Source organism: Molossus molossus, unplaced genomic scaffold (assembly GCF_014108415.1).
Source record: "Molossus molossus isolate mMolMol1 unplaced genomic scaffold, mMolMol1.p scaffold_m16_p_13, whole genome shotgun sequence".
In the NCBI taxonomy this organism is placed as follows: Eukaryota; Metazoa; Chordata; class Mammalia; order Chiroptera; family Molossidae; genus Molossus; species Molossus molossus.
The window spans coordinates 55,358,148-55,373,968 of NW_023425348.1; the positions used below are offsets into that span (position 1 = coordinate 55,358,148).

Consider the following 15,821-nt stretch of genomic DNA (forward strand, 5'->3'; position numbering starts at 1 on the left):
CTTTAATCCCTGAAATAAGTAAAAGAAGCAACTGCTGCTCCTCCGGCCCTGGGGACAGCTGTGGTTGACGAGCGCTTCCTCGCACCAGGCACGGGGCGAGCACTTCCTGTGGGGCATCTCGTAAACTCTTCGCCTCTTCATGGCAACCTTGAAGCTGGTGCTGACGTTGAAGAAGCTCACTGAGAGCAGGGAGCTGGTCTAGAGCCGGATTTTCAACTGTAAGGGAACAGAGCGTCCCGTGGGCCCAGGCCAGGAGGCAGGTGCTCCTGGGACGGGCTTGGCGCTTGGGAAGAGCCCTGGACTTTGACTGCAGCCCTTCGTGCTGACTCAGCAATCCAGGCTCTGTGCCGGCAGCGTGGGTGAGCATGCCTGAGGGGCACGCGGGGCAGCGGGGGCTCTCGGAGATCTGGGCAGTGCTTTCCTGGCTCCGTGCAGTGGGCAGTGTCCTGAGGCAGGCTTTCTAGGTCAGCAGGGGCTCAGAGCACCGGACAGGGCGTCTTCAGGTTGGGAGCTAAATGGGGGTCTCAGTACAGTCTGGGAGACAACATCTATTTGTCTCTAGTTTTCTGATCTCCCAACCTCCCTTCAGACACCCAGCCTCAGCACTGGAGCCCCCGTCCCTCCTGACACCTGCCAGCAGGACTTCGTTTTGCGATGGCCTTAGCCCAATATGGTCTGGCTCCTGGGACTCGGACCTGCTCTCCTCCTGTCTCTGCGTCCCCGCCACACCGGGCTCCTCTCTATCTGACGGCCTTTGCACAGCCTGTTCCCTGTGCCCGGAATGCCCTTCCCCAGCATCCAGACGGCTGACCCTGCCCTTCAGTCAAACCCCTGTTCCCACCTCTCCCTCCCAGCGGGAGCTCCTTCAACACTGCAGCCTGCAGCCCCAGCTCTCCTGATCCCCTTTTCCTGACGAGATGATTTTTTTCATAGCATTTATCCCCTCCAGCCTATTACGTAATTCACGTACGGATTGTGTGTATTGTGTGCTCATAGTTTCCCCTTGCTAGAACATACACTCCCCCAGGGCAGGGGTCTTTGGTTCTTTTGACCACTCATCACCCCAACAGGTGGTACAGTGCTTGGCACACAGTAGGCCCTCAGTACATATTTGTAGAATTCATAAAGGAATGGCCGGCTCTGCCTTCTGGCCTGGACCTCAGACCGAGGCACCTGCAGTCGACTTGGGCTGGGGGAGGTCCTGCTGGCGTTGGCTCGTGGCTCAGGAGGGGGAACCTGAACAGAACGATGACACTGTCTGTCTGCTACCTCCGCAGAGCCCTCTGGCTGATTGGGAGAAAGGAGCTTGGATTTTGCTTCTATTTTGCCTTCCAAGGGGCATGATCTTCAGTTTCCTAATCTGTAAAATGGGGTTACTACACAGGAGAACAGGTTGTCTCCTTGGGCTCTGGGGGAGAGTGGGAGGGTCCCTGAGCTGGGTAGAAACAATTTCACCAGCAGAACCAGGACAAGGGTCGTCACCCTGACTCTGCAGCAGCGGCCGTGCGGGGAAGGGACTCAGGACATGGCAGCTGGGAGTGGAGAGCCAGGACAGACATCGGACACTGCCTGGCTCTGCCTCTGGGTCTCACCTTTCCCCAGGGAGCAGGCGGCTGGCGAGCTCCGAGAGGGGCGGTGCTCAGCCCTGAGCCTCGCTTCCCTCTGGGGGGCCGGGGCAGCTGGCCCAGAGGTGTGGGACTGTTCTAGCCCACCCCCAGGTACCCCTACCCGGGCCGCTCCCAGCCCCACGGGAGCACCGATTCCCCTATGACCACAGACAACTTAAGGCACAGTCCGTGACAAAGAGCAGCCGGGCCTGGGGCGGCGGCACAGAGGCGCACACCCTGGTCCCTCACCTGGGGCTGCTCCGCGTCCCCGCAGGGGCGGTCCAGCTGGCTCCCTGGGTGGCCCTGGCTAGGTTACTCTCTGGACTCCCACTCCTGTGTTCCTCCACTCACGAGATGGAGATGAGCACCCTGTCCCTTCAGGCTGCCAGGATGCGGGAGGCCCGTGGGCACCGGACAGTGCGCCAGTGTGGCTGCCCATTGCCATCTGATGACCTCCGTCCCCGGCACTAGTGCCCTGCACTCCCGGGGTGTGCATGTGGACGGGTCCACCGGGAACAAAAGGGGTGCCTAGAAGTGCACGCTTGAGGAGCGGCACTGAACCCCAGAGACACGCTGTGGGCTGGGCCTTGGGGCAGGAGAGGAAGAGCATGCCCCCCTTGGGGGCCTTTTGCCTGGGAAACGTGGTGATCAGAGGGAGCATCAGCTTCTTCCCCTCAGTCTTCTAGTGCCACCTTCTCCCACCCCTCCACTGATGTCTGGGCTCCACTGTGACAGATGCGGGCCGGCCGACCCTGTGGTGCTGAGGGATCATCAGTCAGGCCTGTCCCCACCCCTCCAAAGGCCCAGGATGCCACCCTGAGCCCTCACCCTGTCCCACGCCTCAGCCCTGCTGGCAAAGTCAGAACTGTCCGGGAGGAGGAGGGGAGAAGCAGACCCGTGGGATGTCCCGTGCACGGTTGGCTGGCTCCTGGGGTGTGGGGGCCGAAGGCCTGGTGCCACCGCCGCCTGGTGCAGGTCACCTCTGCCTGCAGCTGCCCTGTCCTGCCAGGCTGCTCGCGGACCCCACCCCACACACACACTCTCCTCTTCTCCAGCTGCACGTTCTCGACCTGTAGGGCTGCTCACTGGTCCCCTCTCCTGGGTCCTGCAGCCAGGGCAGTCTGTCTGTGATGCAGAGCTGGCTCGGTGCGTCCCTCTCTTCCAGGCCTGCAGGGGCTGCTCACAGTCAAGGGGGCTCTGCCTTGCCCTCTGAGGCCCTCGGGGTGGACGTCAGTGCCATCCCTTCCCACCGGTTCCTTTTACTCCCTGCCCTCCAGCCACACCTGTTCCCTGCAGGAAGTGCTTCCCCTTGCTTCTGCTCACAGAAGTCCGCCCCCTGCAGCACCCACCTCTCCTCCGGGTTCAGCTCCTACTGTCCTCCAGCCTGGCTCAAATGGTGCCTTCAACAAAGCACTAACTTCCTGGAAGTCAGATCTCCCTCCCCTTCCTCCTTGTGTCGGCTTCACTGTTAGATGGTCTACCTTATAACGTAGATATTCGTGAATATGCCTCTTCTCCCCCGTGAAGAGAGCCTTGAATGCAGAGACCGTGGCTGACTCCTCTCCGGCCCTCCAACACTGGCCTGAATCAGTAGCATCTGCTGACTAAATACGTATTTGTACATGCAGCTCACAAGTACACGTACCTGTACTCAGCTATAAGCCTAGCAAAGAGTCAGGTCTCTGCTACAGTCATTCTGTGCAACAAGCCTCCAAACCCTGAGTGGCTTGTAGCATCTTTTTCTTGTCCGTAGGTCTGTGGGTTGGCTGGGTGGCCCTGCTCAGGGTGCAGGTACAAGGGTGGCCTGGGCTCTCATGGAATTGGCCAGGCTCCGGGCTGTAGGTTGGCTCCAGATCTGTTCCGTGTGCCTGCAACCAGGGACCAAGGCGGAAGAGGCAGTGGTTACCTGGGACAAGCTCTTACGGAAAACCAGCAGGCCTGAGTGGAGGCGAGCAGCATTCCAACAGCCACCTGTCACACTGCATCCACTGGTTTCCCCTGGTCAAAGCAGGCCTCCTGGTTGAGTCTCATGTCAGCTGGGCAGGGCGGCAGACCCCACCTACTCCAGTGCTGTGGGCTGCCAGGGAGGGAGTGAGGAACCAGGGCGCACTCCAGCCCCTGCCAGCAGCCTGCCCAGGCCTCTGTGGGCAGAGCAGGTGCCTGCAGGGCTGCCCGTGCCCACCGTCTCTCTAGACCCTCTTCTCTTCTCAGCAGATGAGCCGACCTCCCCCAAGAAGCCCAAGAGTGTCCCGGAGCCAGAGCCTGGTGCTGTGGAAGGTAGAGCCACCTCTCCCCTGCCCTCTGAGTGGACCTCCGTGAGGATCAGCCCCGGGGAGGACGCAGCTGGGCAGGACGTGCTGGCTGTGTGTGTGCTGGTCACCAGCGACGACAGCAGGTATGCCCAGGCCACTGTAGGGGGGGACAGCGTGGGTTGGGAAGGGGGACAGTATTCAGAAGCTGGTCTTCTCTCTGCTTACTTGCAGTATGACCTCTCTGTGCCTCCATTTCCTCATCTGTGAAACGGGGCCATCGTAGCTCCCGTGTCCTAGGGAGTTGGAAGATCAAAGAATTCACGTGTAAACTGTGTAGAACTCAGACTGGCTTAAGTAACAGACTGGTTCCTCTGATGGGCGAGGTTGGAGCAGAGACTCAAACAGCTGCCCTCCTGCCTGCCTGCGCGCTGGGTCATAGCAGTGCTCAGAGAGGGGTCCCCACGCGCGGGCTCCTGCTGCCTGCACGCTGGGTCACAGCAGTGCTCAGAGAGGGGTCTCCATGCGCGGCCACTGAGGGCCACAGCCCATACGCATAAATGCACGTCCCCTGTGCCAAGACTTCGAGGTAGGCCTCCAATGTCACATGCCCCCCTCTGGGGCTAACTGGTGAACAGGACTGGGGTGCCAGGGTTGATGGGCTTGGCCAGTCTGATGGACAGTCCACCAAATGGACACGGGGCAGGGACCAAACAGCAGCACACTGGAGGTATGTATGCAGAGAGAGTGCACACACTGACTGAGACGCACGGTCTGGCCGGCTTTGCGCTTTCTCGCCTGTCCTGGAGCCTCAGGACACCTGCTTCCCCGTCTCTGCCTTTTGCATTCCTGCTGGTCATTTCAGACCCGCGTAAATACTGCCACTCCCCCACCGCCCGCAAGCGGGGCAAGCAGAATTAATGCTTGAAGGTTTAGGACCAGGCTCCTGTGAGGAGCTCATTGCCCAGAGAGCTCACAGGTCATGCGCAGGGGTGGGTGCAGGCAGAGGACCAGCCTCCACACCAGTGCTCCACTGCCCAGGGCTGGGCGTCTGCCTCCTGCGCTGATCCACGCCGGGGCGCGCTCGCTAAGGCTGCTGGGAGCACCACTGGAGGCTTAACGGGCAGAGATGAGCTGCCTCGGTCCGGAGGCTGGGTCCGAGGTCAGGGTGCTGGCAGGGCGGCTCTGCGGGTGTAAGGGGATCTGTTCCAGGCTCCTGTCCTTAGGTTGTATGTCGAAGGTGAGCTTCGTGGCCACGTGACATTTTCCTACAATGGCTGTCTGTCCTAGTTTCCTCCTCTTACAAGGACACCAGTCATATTGAACTAAGACCCACCCTAATGACCTCATTCTAATGTAATTACCCTTTTAAAGACCCTATCTCTAAATGCAGTCACAATCTGAGGTACTAGGGGTTAGGACTTCATATGAATTTGGGGGGTCACAGTTATGCAGCCGAGAACCCAGTCTTCTGGAGGCAGTGGTAGGTAGGACAGTGTGGGTTTGGGGGTGACTGGCAGGGCTCCTTGGTCACCCACATTCTCTTCCTCCTTCCAGCTCTGAAGCTGAGCTGAACTGCGGCAGCAGCGAGGCCTCCGGTGCGGAGCCCTGTGAGGAGAGACCCCAGCGGCCGGAACCCGCACCCCTACCGAAGCCCCTCACCCGCCACAGCTCCCTGAGGGAGCCCCTGACCAGGGCAGCCTCCGGACAGTGCCCTGAGGGGCCCCGAGCTCTGCATGGTGAGCAGAGAGCCTGCCTGCAGGGACAGGCTTGCTTGGTCCTGGGGTGTGGGGAAGGAGCACAGAGCCCCAGTTTTGACTCATGGAGGACCAGGTGACAGGAGATATGACCTGCAGGCTCAGAGGCAGTGAGGCTGGGACTAGGTGGCTGGGGTGCAATTGGGGGTGACCCAGGCCCACCACTGCCTTCATGGGAAGCATTGGAATCTCAAATAGGAAGCTGGCAGGGGCCTGCCTGTCATTGTGTGTCACAGGCAGGCAGAGATAAGGTGGCCCAGGACCCTCCTGCCTGGAGTAGTCTGCTCCTTTGTATCTCCTTGGGGCCCCTCTGGCATTCCATAGCCCACCACACGGGAGAGGTGGGCTCAGCTGCTACTGGACCTCATGTGCCCCAGACAGCGCCCGGGGCCATTGCCAGGGCTCAGGGCTTGTGGGATGCAGTAAAACCACTGATCTAATAAAAACACACTTTCACGGAGTACCTGGAATGGGCCGGGCTTTTCCCACACATGCCCATTCATCCTCCCAGGACCCTCAAGGTAAGTCCTGTGAAGCCCAATTTACAGGTGAGCAAACGGACTGTTTTTCTGAGGTCTCCCAGTTAGTACCTGGCCCGATGCTGGGTGCCTCTCTACCAGAGGAAGCTGCCCTTAGAAGCAGCTTGTTTAATACAGGTGGCCTTGAACGGGTGTTTTGACTTGTCAGCAGCAATGAGCGTGGGAGGAACAGGTGAATAGAAATGCCTCCAGCAGGACCAATGGCCAGGCCGTCCCTGAGAGCGGAAGCTCAGCTTGTCCTGCACTGCCCTCTGGTGGGCCAGAGCGGAATTGACACTGGAACCTAGAAAGTTCTCCTGGGGGGTGGTTTCCCAGGAACCACCATGAAAGTGGTGGACCAGGAAGACCAAGGCTGAGGCCAAAATCTTGGGAGTTCTAAATTGACCCTCCCCTGTGAGCCTGCTTCTACAAAGGACACCTTTGCTAAGTGCCATGTGTGGTGCTATCCAGGAAGGGTTAGCACCTGCGGAGGGACAGTGCGGTGCTGGGCGCAGCCTGCCTCTCTCCAGGGGCTGCCAGGCCTAGGTGGGCCCTCCGTCTCGGTTTACAGGTGAGCAAAGGGACTGGCGGCTCCAGCCTCCTCACTCAGAACACGAAGCTGGCCTGCCTTTCCTTCTTTGCCTCCTTTTCTCCTCCCTCCTCAGTTGCTAGGGGGTTGGGGCAATTTATGAGAAAGACGTAAAACAAAGCTGTCTGTCTGCATACGTGGAAGACAGCCTCATGATCAGGGTCAACAAACCAGCTGAGGAGGTAGAGCCCCCGGAGAGGATGGTCGTAGCCTGGACAGGTGCTCTCAGGGAATCCTAAATTCAATTCTGAATTTCCTGGCAGCCTGAATTAAAAGGGAAACAGACCGTTTTTATCCTCCTTGTCCGTGAGGGGAAATGTGTGTTGGTTTGCAGTGGCAGGACCCTCTGCCTCCAACGCTTCACTCGTGAGAAATGTTTCAGCTCCTGACAAATGGACGATGCTGAGAGAGGCATCCGATCGCGTCTCGAGCAGGGGCTCTGGGAAGTACGCAGCCGCGGCTCTCCCGAGGCTGTAGCCCTCGGCGGCGTCCCTTGCCAGCAGGCGAGGGCGTGACCCCAAAACAGGACCTGACAGGAGCCGTTCTCCCAGAGTTGGGTTGAGAGAACAAGGCACTGTGGCCAACGCATTTTGCTTCTGACGGTCCAGTTTCATTCCAGAACACCACACAGAGTAGACCGAAGTGGACAGACCGCATGACTTTCGAGCAATCATCTGTCCCTTTTAACTTCACCCACCCTGGTTGGGATCGTTGGAAGGCAAACCACTCCATACGGATAGTCTCTGGCATGGTCCACACACTGTGGCTGGTTGGTGTCCGTCACGTTAGCAGATAATGTAGGGTTGACATCATGCTGTGGGTGTTGGAAGCTTTGTGAATCACCTGGATGGGCGGTTCAGAGACAAGCCAAGAAAATGCTGGACAAGACCGAGCTATTGCTTTCAAAAGAATCCTGGTGTGTGTGCAGTGCTGCTCATAGCAGCAGCATTCACAGCCGCCAAAAGGGAGAGCCGACCCGACTGTCCATCAGCAGGTGATCGGATAAGCAAACTGTGCTGTAGCCACACAGTGAAATGTCATTCAGCCCGAAGAACATGCTACAGTGTGAATGAGTCTTGAAGTCATTATGCTAAGTGAAATAAGCCAGGCACAAAAAGACAAGTATTGTGTGATTTCCACCTCTGTGAGGTGTCAAGAATAGTCAAGTTCATGGAGACAGAAAGTAGAATGTCGCTTACCAGAGGCCAGGGGAAGAGGTGGGTGGGGAGCTGTTCAAGGGGTAGAGCTTCAGTTTGGGATGAGGGAAACGTTCTGGAGGTGGGTGGTGGGGATGATTGCACAGCACTACTGAACGGGACACTTACCATGACAACAATGGCCATTTTTACGTTTTGTGCATTTCACCACAATCTGGGACCACCTCAGCTCATCAAGGAACCTATCACCTCCTCAAAGGTCTTTAGCATAGACCACACCCGAGATGAAGGTGTGAAACAGACCTCAAGCCCTGCGTTATCGCGGCCACAGAAAACGCTCAGTACTGCTCCCCTGAAACACCTAGTTTCGTGATCCTCACCGACCTTGTTTGAAAGGCACATTTCTGCCCTCCCACCCCCAGAGGTTGGGAATTGGTGGGTCTAGGGTGGGGCCAATGCTTTGCATTTCACGCAGCCCCCAGATGCCTCTGTGCCGGGGGGTGGGCGAGTCCAGCCCTGTGGGAAGCGCAGAAGAGCGGCTTCCCCAGGCCTGCGGGCTGGAGAAGTTGCACAGATGCCCGTCTAAGCCATGCCATGATCGAGCTGTACACTGAGCTCCTGGACATAACCCTCCTACAGTAAGGAGGACACTCTGCCCCCAAATCACTCTGATTTAGAAAATTTGGTCTTAACCCTTTTTTTGTTGTTGTCGTTCATCCTGTAATTTGATAATAGGATGGCCCAGTGGCCCATGGAGGACACTGCTAGTTTGTATCAATAAAATGGCATCATCAGTCCTATGGCACAATGCCTACGGTCTAAGATCTACAAAAGCACTCCCTTAAAATATATATGAATACGTTAAATAAATAGGAATAACACATAAGGTAAAAAGAAGGGAACAGCCCTGCTGTACTCTGCTCAACATGACCCACTCTACTGTGGTAAAATGTGTACGTGTGTGCCCTGTACACACAGGCGGTGGGAAAATCTCTCGTGAACTTGAGCCATTTCTCATAAGCTCCATTCCACAGAGTTGAAGCTAAGGAGAAGCAGCAAGAGCCTTAAGCCCTCTTCCATGCTGAGTAGTTTCTCCATGAGCTATGATGAGTTGACTTGGGCCGGCAGGCTGGCGGCCCTGAGGCTGCCTTGCTCCTTGTGCGGGGAAGCCAGTCTGGAAAGCCCTGACCTGCACTTGGTGGGAGGAAGTAGACCAAGATCGAAGGCAGACTGTGCATCCTGTGTTGGGGAGACGGGCAGACTGCACCCTGCGCCTGTCCACACAGGCTCCCCTCAAACCCATGGGTGTGACTATGAAAACAGGCCTGTGGGGTGGTGACCCGCCGTCCAGAGCAGGCTCAAGTCCTCTCCAGATGCAGTAAGGGAGGGAGGGGTGCCGAGAAGCTGAAGGGCCGAAGGATCTTGTCCCGAGGGAAGGAAGCCCCCGGGCTGTGGCTGACACCTGTGCTGCACATCCTGGCTGGCAAGCTGACACCCAGCTCTGAGCCGGCAGGGAGCTGGGTGGAATCCAGGACTCGCGACAGAGAGAGAGGGCAGTGCCAGCTGGGCCTCGGATTCCGAGAGGCCTGCTTCAGGCCGTCCCTGCACTCTCCCCACACCCAGTCACTCCCGTGGCCTTTCTTCCTTCCACGCCGCTGGTCCCACCTGGGTGAGCATTCAGACATGAATCACCCCCATTCTTTCTGTCAAGACTGTGATGGAACCGCCACAGGGACCTGAAGCCTGAGGCCACATCTGTGCCCAGTGTGGGAATCTTCTTCTGCCTGTGATGTTCCTTTTCTCGGCTATTCCTCAAGGCCCTGCTGGGCAGAAGGTCCCCCGTGCCCACTCACAGCCTCCTGCAAACGTCTCCATTGCAGCCAAGGCCAAGAGGATGTTCATGGCAATGGACTGTCCAGAGGTTCGGTTAAAACTGGTCCCCACGGATTTCGGGGCTCTGAGGGGAGGGGGGAGAGACTAGAGCTTCCTGCAGCTCCCAGGTTTCAATGACAGCGGCTCCGTCTTTAGTACCGATATGGACACTGATGTGAGACTTCAGCTTTGAAGAACTGCTCTGCTAAAAACCAGTGTGTGTGTGTGTGGGGGGGGGGCGTGTATGTATATGTGTATACATGTAGGCATATAACCGTGTACACATATTAAATATACTTATTAGTGATGGACAGTTTAGAATGCTGGCTCATAATTTGAGGCACTTTCTGAAAGGTGGCAGTCCTGTCCCATAGCAGGGTCTCAGTGAGTGTTTGATGAATGACTGAGTGGGAACTGGGGGTGTGTGCTGTGGGACAGGAAGGTGCCGTCCGAGGGAAGGAAGGGGTTCAGTCAGTTATGATCATTAGCCAACTAACTTTTGGTAGATGGACCATAGGAGAAAACTCCCTGTTTTTTCTACATGTTTAACAGACTCTTTCTCCCTCCCCACCTTCCCTGCCCCTTTCTGTTTCTCACTACAGCTCTGCAACGGGCCAACAGCTTCCAGTCCCCGACTCCCAGCAAATACCAGAGCTGGAGAAGAAAATTCCAGCCGAGTGAGTCATGAACTCCGGGGGGCGGGGGTGGGCTTTCGGGCGGCACGCTTCCCTGGTTAATTCTCAGGGCAGCTGTTCTCATTCCTGACATGGCCTCCCGACCTGCCTTCTGGACGTGAGGGGCAGGGAAAGAAATATTAGGTTGACCTTATTTCCGCTGCTGACGAGAGGAAGCATTTCCTGGGGGATTTGGGACCTTCCCTCCCCCCTCAGCTCCCCACTCCAGAATCATAGCGCCTTAGGACTCAGTTACATTTGGAGGGGGACTTATCGCATCAGCTCCAAGCTCTTTGAAATACCAATGAGGAAACTGAGGCCCAGGGTCACTGTACGTTTTGATTCCGTACCCTGGGGTTGGGCTGGGAGCATCAGCTTAACTTAATGCGGTTATGGGCAAAGCAATGAAGGGAGCCACACACATACACACATGCATGTTTGCAAGCAAGTGTGCACAGATGCACAAATACACAAATACACACTGCCCTGCTCCTTTTTCTGAGCAGGCTGTGATCCTTGAATCCCATGGAAAAGCGGGGGTAGGTGAGGACCAGGTCCTTCTGTGGATACCAAGGCAGCATGCTCCCACCAGGGGGCGCAGTGACCACACACAGTTGCCCCGCATCCCAGGTCTGCCCACATTCCAGGTGCAGCTATTACAGAGCAGGGAGTCCCTCTCTGAGCCTGACAGAGGGGCAGCGACTCTTCCAAGTCTCAATCCATCGCTGCCTTCCACCGCTTCCTGCCCCTACACAGCCTCTCCAGGCCTTGCTCTAGGAGAGATGAAGCCTGGAAAGCTCTGGGTTAGACACGGGTTTCTAAAAAAGAAGTGTTGTTGTAGTTGGAACATAGCGCTAATCTGGTTGACTCCTTCCTTCTGAGTCAGCGATGACTCCTGGCCCGTGAGTCATTCTCCCGGCAACCCCTGGACCGCAGCCTCTCTCACCCGGGTCAGGCTGGGACATGGGTGCCTCCGGAGCTGGATCAGGGCTGCCCATCTGGGCAGGGCACTTCACCTGAGACAACCTAAAATAAGTCTTGAATCAACTTACAGCCCCAGGCGATGAGGGTGAGGAGAAGGAGCCAATTAATGTTTACTCAACATCAATGTTTACTTTGCACCAGCCAACTCACCGCAGCCCCTCCCCCACCATGGGACCTCTGCTTCCATGGGTGGGTCCGTTTGGGTGCAGATTCTACCCCAGGGCTTGTAGTCAACTGTACTGAGGCCACCAGTGCTGGGGAGCCTGTCCTCGCCCTCACGAAGTTCCCCTCTGGCCTGAGAGCAGGGAGTCTGGTGGGGGCCGTCACCGCGGGGCCAGGCTGCTGACGGAGGCACAGACAGGGGAACTGGTACCCAGCAGCATGGTTCTGTGATGAGCCTGAGATCTCAGCCCTGCCTTTAGTGATCCCAGGAGTATCTGGTATTGGTAAAAGCTGATTTGAGGGCAGGCCTTGAGTTCATACTATTTCTTTGGGGCTAGTGCTTAGCATGGGCCTATCCCAAAAGAGGCATGAAGTCCTTCCTTGCTGAATAAATGAATGAACTTATAAATGAAGAGTGTACAAATGAATGGACACACCAGGGAAGAAAGCGACTGGACTGAGAGCAGAAACAAATGAAACACAAGGGTTCAGGACTATTTAGGCTATGACCCCTAGAGGGCGCTCCAAGACTTTGGGAGGATTTGAGTCATTGCCTGAGCTCAAAATTCTGGGAAGCTGCGCCCTGCAGTCCCAGTCTTTTTAAAATTCCTCAGAGCTGAAAACCACTAGAGTCATCTTCTTGGTCACTTTCATTTTACCCAAAAGGAAACCCCAATGAGCAAGACTGGTCCTGTGCTTTCTCCCCTGTCCATTCCCTGCCCCCAAAGAGCTGGTTCTGTGTGGTTGCCCTCGGCACCCTCCCACAGCTGGCCATGTTCACCAGAATGATCTCTAGGATCAAGGGGAAAGGTCACCGTTGCCAGAGGGTCCAGACGGGATGTGGGGCTGTAATCCAGGCTCATCGCCCCCTTTGCACAAAGGAAGCTGAAGGGCCAGCAGCACAGGGCAGGGCAGCCCTGCTGGGCCATGCCAGGTTTTAATGAAAAGGAAGGGCCAGCAGAGAAGGGTCTGAGTTGGTGAATGGAGACTCACCGAGTCCACACGGGTGTGCAGCCCCCTCTGGAACGGGTCAGCAGTTCAGCGATGTCTGTATTCGACACCATTTGTGCGCATGGGGAGGGGAGAGGAGACAGAATGACTATTTGGCCTGCATGTAGCTTTTGCCTCCTACACTGGGCAGTCTCTTTATCTCATGTTACTTCTTTAACTCCTCTGAAGCAGCAGCAGACTGGTTTTCTGGTCGGGGAAATGGGGGGGTGAAGAAATTTGCTCAGTGTCAGGCAGCTGATGTGGATGTAAAGGAGATGGGGTTCCAGGCTTCCCTTTACCATTTTCTGAGGGAGCCCAAAGACATTAGCCCCCCCGGCAGGTGAGATTCCCTGTCACCTTCCGCTCTGCTCTGGCCTCACCCTCCTCTCCCGGGCAGCACCCCTCCCAAGCAGCGGCTCAAATGGCAGGTGTCCCGTTAGCCCCAACTCCTCGAGCCCTCCCACGCTCTCCTGGAGACAGTGCGGCAGGAACGCGTGTGGCCAGACACCCCACTGGCTGGGCTGAGGTGGGGACTGGGAAGGAGAAGAGATGGAGCAGCTCCTAGGTCATGACCTTGTGAACCCCAAACTTTCCCGGCAGGATTGCCAAGGTGTCCCTGGCTCTGTCAGAAGGTCCCTGGAGAGTTGAGGGAACAAAAACACAGTATGTTGAGCTGAAGGGACGCAGACAAGCTCAGGAGTCGGAGTTGGGAGGTGGCAGAGAGGAGAATGAGGGGGCGAGGAAGAGGAGGAGAAGGAATTCGGCAGGAATTTGGCAAGCTGAGCCCAGGAAACAAGGCAACAAATGACTCACAACTTTTGCCTTTTTAGGTTCGAACCGTCTAACTGTGGGCTGAGATGGAGGTCCATGGCTGAGCTGGGGCTCTGGGTGGCAGGCCAGCTGCCTCCCCCGTGCTAGCTCCTGGCAGCTGGTGGTCATGCTCCCCAGCAGGTCCTTCCTGGCCCCTCGGATCTGTTCCCCTGAGTTATCTCTCCCCCCGAAGCATGCTGGAGGGCTTCCCTTGCGACTGTATGTGTGTGGCGGCCATCTCTTCAGCCAGGCCCGGGACCCCTGCTCTGACGGGCTTGCGTGTGTGGGGAAAGCGGGAGGGAATAGTGATCATCCCGTGTGGTCTGCTGGGAAATGAACTTAAAGGAATGCTTCTTGGGTCAATGCTTGGGTTTAGCCTGGCCTGGTGGGTCTCAGAGGAATAGCTTCTTCCCCACAGCTTTAGGGAAACTGAGGCCAGGGGATTGTGTTGAGTTGGGAAGTGAGCCGAAATCAGAAGGCTGAACACCTTGGGGGAAAATTGGAACGGGTCAGCAGGGAGTCTGACGGGAGTGGGTAGTTGGAGACAGTGGTGCTGGGCAGCCTTTCTGTGCTGGGAGGTTCTCGGAAGAGCTGGCTCGGCTGACAGACACGGAGCAGGCACATGGAGGCGGAGCATGGCATTTTCTGAATCCCTTTGAGGGCAGATTACTGAAATGGTTCAATATGGAAACAAAATGCTTGCAATGTTAGGTTTAAGGTTCCTGGGAGGGGGTGTGTGCATATGTGTGCACGTGCATGCATGTGTGTGAGTGTGTGCACTCATGGGAGATGGTGAGAGAGAGACGACAAGATTGATCTCATCGGCTACAACTGTCAGGATTCTGCTGTCACTATTCTAATTGATTTCAGCTCCCAGAGTCGTGATCAGGCTCGTCCTCTCAGCCTGGTTGCACACTCCTTTCTCATGTTGCTCTGAGCACATCCACTGCATCTTGTTTCTGTCCTGACCAACAGGAGCTTGGCACGGACCTCGCTCCATATGCTTCAGATGATCTGATGCTCATGATAACCTCCCTCCTTTGTGTTCTCTTAAAATTTCGAGCTAACCATCTCAGCTAGAGCTCCTGAGCACACACGTGGGAAAGAAGGGCTGTTGCACCAGCAGTGGCTGCCTGTCCGTGCCCACAGCTAATGGTCCTGTAGCTGTGAGAAGTGGCCTTGGGGGGCCCCAGCCTCCCGCCACGTGGCTTCAGGGAGCTGCAGCGGTAGATGTCCATTTCTAAGAAACACCCGGGGCTTCCTGTTTCGTGGTAGCTCCGGAGTCTTCTCGCAGGAGGGAGAGGCGCAACGGCTCTTAGACCTCTCTTCCTGGGACCCCTTCCCCTATAGGAGCTGCCACTCTTCCCCCTGTCCCTCCAAGTCCCAGTCCTGGGCACAGGGGCCACAGACCCATCTCTGACATCTTCCTCCCTCTGCATTTATCGAGTTGATGCTTCACTTAAAACCTCCTTTTTCCATGATGAAATAAGGTAGGAACCTCTCCGTAATGTAGAGTGTCCTTTCCTTGGTAGGTGTGACGCCAGTGAACAACGAAATAACCGTGTCATCTCCCAAGGCAGCTTCCCCTTCTGATTCTGCTTCCTCCTTGTCTTCTGCTTCGCCTTCCCCAGCACCTTCTCCAGGGAGCATCCCAGGCAGTGTTCCGGGCAGGTCCTCCCCACCGCAGGTAAGTCCGTCTCAGCACCTGCACAGCGGTGGAAAGTAAGCTGCCTCTCCTGCCCCCACTTCAACACTCAACTCTGGTTTCTTAGCACTGACAGGCCGCCCCATGTGCAAAGCCAGGGCCGGAGAGAAGGTCTGTCAAGGATCTACCCAGCTCCTCCTTCACAGCTCACCTGCTCCTTCTCAGCCACCCCCAGGGCGCAGCCTCTGGCTCACTCACTCAGCACACTGGGCGGGGCCTGGGTCTGGACGGGGCTGCGGGATGCTGAGGGGTGGACCTGGCTGTGACCTGGAGGTCCTCCCCGAGGACATGGCTGTGACCTGGAGGTCCTCCCTGAGGGCGTTGAGCAATTGGCAGCTGCAGGAGGGCAGGCACAGACCCAAGGGTGCCTCTGGAAGACGCTGAGAACCTTGAAAGCAACATTTTCCTTGAATAGAAAATGGTATCACTGGGAAATGCAGGGCTGGACTCTTTCCTGCAACTTGAGTTCATCAGGTCTCTGTGGCCTGCCAGGCCCTGCTCTGCGCTCTGGAAGGACAGGGCACACGACGGACAAGCACGTGTACTTATAGAGCTGCTGTCCCGTGACCTGCCCTTGGCCAGAGCTCTCGCAGGCACAGCCCTCCTTCTAGAGTCCACCTGTGGTCTTCCTTTCCCAAAGGCCAAGTCCCTGCATGCTAGAAACGACAACTCTCTTGGTGGTACCAGGCATGAGTCAGGTTAGCAAAGTCGTTGGAAGGTCCCCGTGGCCACCACAGCCCAGCCCAG

At 56.8% G+C, this 15,821-nt stretch overlaps 1 protein-coding gene across 1 annotated transcript in view; it reads left to right on the forward strand.

The window, feature by feature from the left end:
* The window catches only part of MICAL2 (microtubule associated monooxygenase, calponin and LIM domain containing 2), a 199,070-nt gene that overhangs the window by 140,945 nt on the left and 42,304 nt on the right, over positions 1 to 15,821 (forward strand). Inside the window, exons 26-29 of the mRNA XM_036258877.1 lie at positions 3,822 to 4,002; positions 5,414 to 5,595; positions 10,352 to 10,426; positions 14,902 to 15,056. Coding sequence (XP_036114770.1) covers positions 3,822 to 4,002; positions 5,414 to 5,595; positions 10,352 to 10,426; positions 14,902 to 15,056 — 593 coding nt within the window. The remainder of the gene's footprint in view (positions 1 to 3,821; positions 4,003 to 5,413; positions 5,596 to 10,351; positions 10,427 to 14,901; positions 15,057 to 15,821) is intronic.